Source organism: Anabrus simplex, chromosome 2, assembly GCF_040414725.1.
Source record: "Anabrus simplex isolate iqAnaSimp1 chromosome 2, ASM4041472v1, whole genome shotgun sequence".
Taxonomy (NCBI): domain Eukaryota; kingdom Metazoa; phylum Arthropoda; class Insecta; order Orthoptera; family Tettigoniidae; genus Anabrus; species Anabrus simplex.
This window is the reverse complement of record NC_090266.1, coordinates 892,987,444-892,996,768: the sequence shown is the minus strand read 5'-3', so window position 1 is coordinate 892,996,768 and position 9,325 is coordinate 892,987,444. Positions and strand designations below refer to the sequence as shown.

Genomic DNA, 9,325 nt, shown 5'->3' with positions numbered 1-9,325 from the left:
AAATCAGTCTACCCCTCTGTGTAGGATTAGTTTCACATCGTCTTATCCAGAGGCTAGAGGTTCGAGTTCTGACCAGGGGTGGATTTATAACATAGATCAACAAAGCAAGTGCCTGGAGGCGGTGTCATTAGAGTGTGGCAAATTTTGGCTGATTTTTTTGTTAAATAATAATAATAATAATAATAATAATAATAATAATAATAATAATAATAATAATAATAATAATAATAATAATAATAATGTTATTTGCTTTACGTCCCACTAACTACTTTTACGGTCTTCGGAGACGCTGAGGTACCGGAATTTAGTCCCGCAGGAGTTCTTTTACGTGCCGGTAAATCTACCGACACGAGGCTGTCGTATTTGAGCACCTTCAAATACCACCGGACTGAGCCAGGATCTAACCTGCCAAGTTGGGGTTAGAAGGCCAGCGCCTTAACCTCTGAGCCACTCAGCCCGGCGATTTTTTGTTAATTTCACAATAGCATTCTTGTATGCTTTGAGTCATTATATTTATACTTTTTGCATTAAATTTCGCCGTTTATTCTTAGAGCAACTCTATACCCTGTGGTCTTATAACCTGGAAAACTGTCTTTCTCAACCCATTTGTACATGACAGTTCTGTTTCTCGAGATATCGCTACTGATAATTGTATGTCAGTATTCACTTCCTTGTTCGACATAATTTATGAAGAGGAACGGTTTGTCTGACATCTCTAAGTTGTACATTTTCTTGGAACATTCAGAGGATATTGGCTGTGACAAAAGCACTGTTTTATCAAAAAAACATAACTCCTGCATTGTTTGACCGGCGGGTAAGGAAGAAAACTTCCATGACTGGTGAGTTTATTTCAATTTTTAAGATATCAGGTTCTAAATACCCTAGTTTTGTGTAATTTTAAATATAACTTGTACGGTGTGCCACACACTGTAGTTATTCCAAATACTTGACTATCGTCTTTTCTTGGTTTGTGGGGAGGGGGACTTTATTCACGTAACTCACGCCTTTTTACGTCTTCCATTACAGGTCTTTATTAATCGTTTATCTAAACAACTTTTTTATTTCTATCTAACGGGGATTTTATCTTCTTCTTCTTCTTCTTCTTCTTCTTCTTCTTCTTCTTCTTAATCTGTTCACCCTCCAGGGTCGGTTTTTCCCTCGGACTCAGCGAGAGATACCACCTCTACCACTTCAAGGGCAGTGTCCTGGAGCTTCAGACTCTGGGTCGGGGAATACAACTGTGGAGAATGACCAGTAACTCCCCAGGCGGCCTCACCTGCTATGCTGAACAGGGGATAGGAAGATTGGAAGGGATATACAAGGAAGGGGGAAGGAAGCGGCCGTGGCCTTGTGTTAGGTACCATCCCGGCATTTACCTGGAGGAGAAGTGGGAAACCACGGAAAACCACTTCGAGGATGGCTGAGGTGGTAATCGAACCCACCTCTACTCATTTCACCTCCCGAGGCTGAGTGGACCCCGTTCCAGCCCTCGTACCACTTTTCAAATTATGTGGCATAGCCGGGAATCGAACTCGAGCCTCCGGGAGTGGCAGCTAATTACACTAACCACTACACCACAGAGGCGGACTCAATTAGAGATCCACCCGAAATTAATTTCAAAATTTATCACATGTTGACCGATTGAAAAGCCTTCGTCATTCTATTAACTCTAAGTACGCAACATTCAAAGTAATGGCTTCTAAACAAACTGTAGCAATCTCTGAATCTCATGAGGTTAATTGAGGAGCTAACTGATGTGAAATACAGTGAACCCGGTCAAGAAAATCAAGCTACAGCGCTGACCACTTAACACTCCGAATTCTGAAATCCACCTGGTTAGGCATCAGTCACTTGGCAGGCTCTTAATATGGGTTGTATATACCATGGGTTTAGTTTTCCTTTGAGAACTGCCACGTATGTCAGTGTGTTAATTGTTACGAATTTTTTTGACTTTGATGACACACTTGTATGATCTTTCATACGATTTCAGAGGGTTAGTAACTCTCTCTGTGGATCAATGCGCGAGTGCCGGCTTCCGGATCGCAAGATGACGGGTTCAAAAGTGGGAGAGGTAGTCGGATTTTTGAAGGGAGAGCAAATAGTCTATTTTGCACTCAGTATCGTACAATGTCGGAATGTAAAAGGTTTATGGTTGCACACGTGGTGTTTATCCGACAGAATCAATGATAATCAACCATGAATCACACATGCCCCTTCCATTATCTGGTAGAGTGAAACGGAACGTCGAAATTAACACGCAGGATGGTGTGACGTCATATCAAAATATCTGCACAGAATAGCAGAGAATAGTAGTAGGCAATAGCGTAGCCAGGACCAGCCGATGGGGGGGGGATAGTTAAAAATAATTATAGAACATAATGATGGTGCTTGTGTATGTGTGGGTGTCAAGAAAATCAATCTACACTGACACAGGCGAATTTATTTTGATATTCAGATTGCACTACCGGTACACTATAAAAATTTTCATTAAGATACAGAACAAAAACCATATGATCAAGGTCGACAGTTTTACAGCGAATAGTATGTTGAGATTACAATCTAAAATCCAACTTTCGGGGCTTCTTAGAAAATAGATTCAAGAGATCTGTTGATTTTACAATTACAGTATGGCTCAGTGAATGTTCAAAGAGCCAATCCACTGAGTCGATTTTCGCTTGTTTATTGTCAGGTTCTGTTTATTTTCCTTTGTAAAATTTTTTTTTGGGAGGATTCTAAACCCCCTCAGTACCCCCCCCCCCCTTGTCTACGCCCCTGGCAGTAGTATACTGTAATCACAAACGGAAGCAGGTGACCTGAAAACCATCAGAGTTCCTACGTTGCGTTGTGGTATATAATATGTGAGAGACCTGTACTTCGCGAACACTGTTGCTCAAATATTCTGTTCCCTTCATAATTTTCAAAGAAACTCTGGATATTTATCACATTCATTTTATTGCCTAAGCAATATGGGTTTAGAAATAAAGGAAAAATGAAATAAATAAATAAATGAAGTGATTATCTGTTGAGGAGGGCGATAGCCGAGTGACATTGTCATTAGCTTCTCACAAAGAATCAAAAGTGTTATCCCTGTTGATCGTAATCCTCGTAAAACTAGAGGTCCCGTGGCCATGATCACGATATCAAGAGTCACGTAAAACTACAAGCTTACTTGTTGTTTTTATTGTTGTTGTTGTCGTCGTTGTAGTTGTTGTATTTGTTTATTATTTTTGCTTTTCTGTTAGTTTCTCTCTTCGACTCCAGAAGTATGCAATATGGGTACCTAACATTACAGACTGAAATACTTCGAAATGTACATGTGTGATGTCTATGTGCGCGAACTTTCTTGGAAAGAGCCATCGGTCTCTCGAGTGGTGAGTTGTGTTCCTCACAGACTGGTGGCGCGGAGAGAAAGCCCACGGTCGTCTAGTGGTGGGGCGAGAACTCATGTTCAGCATCCAGGTGCTACGCACTCGACAGTTGCCTGCTGGCTGCCCGTCGTGGCTGCGAGCTCTGTGTATTTTAGTGAGTTGTGGTCGCGCTGCAATGTGTTGTTAGTGTGGAGAAATGACAATTTCTATTGAACACAAGGGCAAGAGAAAAGCCTCGTGGGACTCGAAGGTAAGTCCAGCTTCAGCATGAAGCTTTTTAAGTTTGCGATATTACTTCAAATGCAAACTAATGTCATAATAATAACAATAGAAAATTTCGAAAATTTGTTTATCCTTGAAATGAAAAAGGACGGGATGTCTTTCTTAATGCAGACGAACAAGTTAAAGGGTAATACAAATACAATTGAAGTACACTGTATCTTCTTGACAATATAATAATAATAATAATAATAATAATAATAATAATAATAATAATAATAATAATAATAATAATAATAATAATCTAGCTGTGTGGACGCCCGTGTTAACGCTACAGCTATAGAACCAAGCTCTGTATTCGGAGGTTCGATCCCCACCTTCAGCTGTCGTGAGAATGGCTTTTTGTGGTTTCCCATTTTTTACTTGCAAGCAAATGCCGGGACATTTCCTGATCATAGGCCACAACCGATTATTCGCAACTCCTTACCCTGTTCCATTCATCATCATTCATTTCATCTTCATCAGCTCCTCAAATGAGGTTGGCGTCAAGAAAGGCATCCGGCTATAAAAATGCCATATAACGCCATATAATTTCATATCAGGGGTAGACATATATTATTAGTAGTAGAAGTAGTACGGTAGTAGTGGTAGTAGTAGAAGTAAAGTAGACCTATCTATAGAATCAAATTTTCTGCCTCCCATCTATGTAAGATTACAGTATTCGTTTCGGGTGTAGGCTATATTTACCGGAACATAACCGATACAACAAAGCAAAAAAAGGGTTTCGTATTACGTATTCGTATTCATCGTAAGTTATTTTAACATGGTTAGAATACGCAGAAATTTAAAAATGTATTGTAAAATAACATCCTAAGTAGAACATAAAGTATTTGTTCCCAAATCTTATGTATAAACAAAACATATAATCTAGACTAATTATTTTCTTTTTTCCAAAGGCATATTCATTATTAAATTTTAATAATCTTTTAATTTCCGAAGACATATTCATTGTTAAATTTTAATAATGGAGAACCTGGCACCACACTATACATCATCGTACAATTGAAATAAGGTTAACTTTGAAGCAGCGTTAATATAGCTAAAGCAATTGAAAATGCTACATATTCTATCATGATTAGTTACAATATTCAACAAAACGGATGGTCATTTTAAAGCGCGTGTCATTCAGCTTGCACCTTTGTTCGTGTTGAAAATCAACATGTCATTTCCAATGAACATAGCCTTGTTTTAGAAGGAAATTATATTGAATGTAGGCTACGTCTGTGCAACTTAATATTTGAGAATAATTTTTAAAGAATAAGGTAATCTTAATTCGTGCAAACTGAAAGACAGATTTAGAGAAGATAATGAATGATACTTCAAAAATGATGTGTGATTATTCCCTAGTGGAAATAGAAGAGTTTCTTCTGATTATGAAATACCGTATTATCTTTTAACTCAAAAATCTGGACTTGCAAGCAGTATGTGGAATATAGTGCCATGTGACTATACTGGTATTCGTAATCTAAGCTGGGAAAATGTGGTCATGGAGGAAATATTCTTGGTGTATTGTTATTTCATTAAAATCGTAAATTCTTTGTGTGAATTAGTTTCCAATAAAATGATAGAATTTGAAGGAGAACACATAACTTCTTCGTGCAAATAATCCTGATAGCATATTATAACATTTATTGTTAAGACAATTAAATTAAACTGAATTCAAACTGTTCGCATTCAGTTTTACGTAATATGAGGCGGAAAACTTAAAATTCTTCTGTTGCTGTACTTTATTTCGATCAGCATACCTGCATGGATATTTACGTCCATTTTAAGTACTTTACCGTATATGGATCGCTTAAGTAACTGGAATTTCGAAACGAAATGAATGCTGTCTGATGTATGGAGGTTGGTAGGTTGACAATTAGAAATTGTGCTTTAAGACCGAGAATTGGTGACCACAGCAACATTTCCTTGCAGTTAGAGAAATTGTTCTCGGGATGGCCAACGTTATGTATTCAAACATCTGATGTCGAGCACAGCGACAGGAATATGAAATAATGAATGTCGGGATTTATTGAAACATAATTTATTTATAACACAGAGCTTACTGATGATCTTAGTGTTTATCGATATCCCCCATGTTTATTTTAATACATTTCATTCGTCCCTTCCCTTGAAGGGAGAGTCTCCCTTAATACTGAGCAGTCTATCTCAGGTATCGCACTCGCCGCCAAGAACTGACAGAACGGTCCATCTCCTGATTTTATGATCAATACGTTAGAACCTGATAGGATTTCTCATTCTTCGCTACAAAATGGGAGATAACATTTCATTCCAGGTCGGTAAAAACCAGTTTCAATTTTCCATTATTGGAAGTTGTCTTGCGGACTTGCTCTAAAGAGCTATTTCAGTCATTGCTCTGAAGAACTTGGATACGTGCATGGATGAGAATCTTCCATTAGTATAAACTTCGAGTAGCCTATAGGTGTCTGTTCTCTGTTTCAAACGCATTTAACGTTGGACCTCCTCAAAAATACCTGAATTCCCCTTGCGGAACTCACTATGTGACAAGGCATCATATCTTTACATAACTCAACACGTGGTAAGTTGTTGAAATTGGTGTGTGAATAAAGGTTTAGAATTGGGGAAGATTCCGCTCAAAATATTTCACTCTTCTTGACGGCGATTTTGAATAACAAATAACGTCCCACTAAGTACCTTAACTGTTTTCGGAGGTGCCGATGTGACGGAATTTAGTCCCGGTGGAGCTCTTTTTTTTCGTGCCAGTAAATCTACCGACTCGAGGCTGACATATTTGAGCAACTGAAAATACCACCGGGCTGAACCAGAAACGAACCTGCCAAGTTGGGAAGAGAAGGCCAGCGCCTCAACCGTCTGACCCACACAGCCCGGCGGAGATGTTGAGATCTTTCTGGAAAGTAATGAAGCTTTTATTAACACTGCTTGATTGTAAAGTGGTGTAAACAATTCTACTTCTGGGAAAACTTTATTCAGAAAGGCGATAATATTTCCTCTATCCCAGTGAACATGGAAGGTTTCGCACTTCCTATTCAGACACAGCCGAATGTTCATAAACTCAAGAAACGTTTCGTCCCCATAGTATTTATTACGAATAGAAGTCTTGTAACTTATGTGTTAAAATATTCGGCAAATTGCGGAAGAAGAAACCGCTACGCTACGTCATACAGCTACGTTGCAATATTAAAATTTGCTTTACATGGCACCGGCACAGATAGGTCTTGTGGCGACAATGTGACAGGAAAGGGCTAGGGGAGGGTAGGAATCTACCGTGGCCTTGATAAAGGCATTTGCCTGGTGTGAAAATAGGAAACCTTGGAAAACCATCTTCAGGGCTGCCGACAGTGGGGACCGAACCCACTATCTCCCGAACGCAAGCTCACAGCTACGCGACCCAAACTTCACAGCCACTCGCTGGGTATAATGTAAATTGACCATGTCATTGCTCTAATGGATACTGTACGAAACTTTCAATAAAATAACTAACTTATGTTCTACAAATATTTCTAATAATATTGTATAGTATTACATTCCTTAAGCTCCCACTCCATTAGGTATAGTACTCTTAAGAATTGGGTTAAAAATTGCGAATTTAGTTCGAGCAGAACTCGTAACAATAAAGTAATGGGCATGAGATTATGTTAAGTTGCTGCTTAGTCTTCACTGCACTATCTGTCTCGTAAATGTCTTCACTTGAACGAGAATGAGGTGCTTTGATGAATTACTAGAATACCCTTTTAAGTGCATTATAAGATTCATTTATATAGTTCAAGCAGCCACATTTACTGAAGTCTTTCGTCATAAGTTTTACAATGGACAGTGTTAATGCCTCTATCCAAAATGTGTGTTGAGAGTTTAGATATTTCCTTACTGAAATATCTCCGTCATAGCGGACTAATCAATCATTATTACAGATCTTTAAACTTGGTGACCTTCGAGAATTTCACTGAACTGGTTTGCAATTGATCATTGCCTGTGAGATATTTAAGAAATTTAAATTCACACCTGGCAAATGTACCTTAATGAAGGCCACGGTCGCTTTCTTCCCTTTCCTAGCCCTTTCCTGTCCCATCGTCACGATATGACTTATCTGTGTCAGTGCGACGTAAAGCAAATTCTTAAAAAAAAAAAAAGAATAAAGAAATAAATGTAAATAAAGCCATGTTTGTATAACCTGTTCGCCTCGTGGTTAGGATCATAAGATTTAAAGTCAAATAAAACTCCAAACTCGAAACTTCTCCCATTCAACAGGCGTGCCCTGTGCAGCAGTTGGCAAGGCCACCTGCTCTGAAAGAGGTCGGGCGAACTGGAAGACTTGTTTATGGCTTCTGGCTATCACATTACATTCGGCTGCAAGGTGCTCTTCCATTCGCCAGTTGACCTGTGTTGACATAATCGCTATTAAACGTCTATGAAGCTTTGATCTTGAATACGAGTGTTGATCATCAAGGATAGCCTGCTGCAAACTTCCGTTATTTCTAAATGTACTTGTCATTGATGGAAGAAGCAAGCAGGACATTCAATAACGGTTAGCATTAGCAAAGAAAGCCTTCACGGAAAAGGAAAAATCTTCTCACCACAAGCATACACGTGTCAGGCTGTCGTTTCTGAAAGTATTTGTCTGGAACGTGGCATTAACATTAGGACGTAAACCTGGCCGGGTTCGCTCCGAGAGACTACTAGGTTGAATCCGGAGAGTCGGCCTGTCTGTGGTGGGAAGATGAATATGTGGATAAATAGTAAGTGTGGGGTGTGATATTTTTTTTGTTACAACATGGTTAACGTCGCACCGACACAGATAGGTCTTACGGCGGCGGTGGGATAGGAAAGGGCTAGGAGTGGGAAGGAATCGGCCGTGGCCTTAATTAAGGTACAGCCCCAGCATTTTCCCGATGTGAAAATGGGAAAACACGTGTTAACACGTGTGTGTAAGATGATATATTACTACATTAAAGAATAGTTATTAATTTTCAGCTGCGTAATGAATACCGTACATTTTTATACATGAGGATGATACATTACAAGTCATTTTATTCTGATTCTGGCAAATTAAGCTCATGGCTTTACTTGTTTTTGCTTCTTTTGTGTTTTTGCTAGTAGTTTTAAAGTCGCACTAACACATAAGAGGTTTCCGGTAATGCCAGGATGGAAAAAAGGTGGAGGAAGCTACCACGGTTTCAGTTAAAGTTGAGCCCCCGCATTTTCTTAGTGTGAAAATAAGAAACCACAGGAAACCATCTTCAAGCCTGCCGACAGTGAGATTCGAATCCGCCACCTCTCAAGTGCAAGCTTTACTTGGTTCGGCCTTATTTCTTGGATTTGTTTACAAGATCCTTTGATCTCGTATCAGTCGGTACCTCATTTGATCTCTCACCGATTCAGATTGCAAGGCGCAACTCCCTCCCAGTTCTGAGAAAATATAATTTTAAACTTTCGAGAGTACTCCCACAACTAGAAAAACATCCAGAGGAAAAAGGCACGATTTGTTCCAGGCGATTTCAGACTAGCTCGTGATCGAGATTCGATCCGTACATCAGGATCTTTGAAGCGGAGAGCTTGTTCGTTGCACTGCGCGTTGGGAATGTGTCACCTTTGTGCTTATGAAGCACTCTCAAAACATTGAAAATCTGTTTTCTCCGAATAGGGTAGGAGCTGCGCCTCGCAATTTGAACCGGTGAAAATTCTTGCCATGGCCTGCA

The 9,325-nt window shown here is 39.4% G+C and overlaps 1 protein-coding gene across 1 annotated transcript in view; it reads left to right on the top strand.

Moving 5' to 3' along the window:
• Window positions 1–3,491: 3,491 nt before the first annotated feature.
• The window catches only part of LOC136864538 (atrial natriuretic peptide-converting enzyme), a 277,453-nt gene continuing 271,619 nt past the window's right edge, over window positions 3,492–9,325 (top strand). The window contains exon 1 of the mRNA XM_067141648.2: window positions 3,492–3,618. Coding sequence (XP_066997749.2) covers window positions 3,565–3,618 — 54 coding nt within the window. The 5' untranslated portion in view covers window positions 3,492–3,564. The remainder of the gene's footprint in view (window positions 3,619–9,325) is intronic.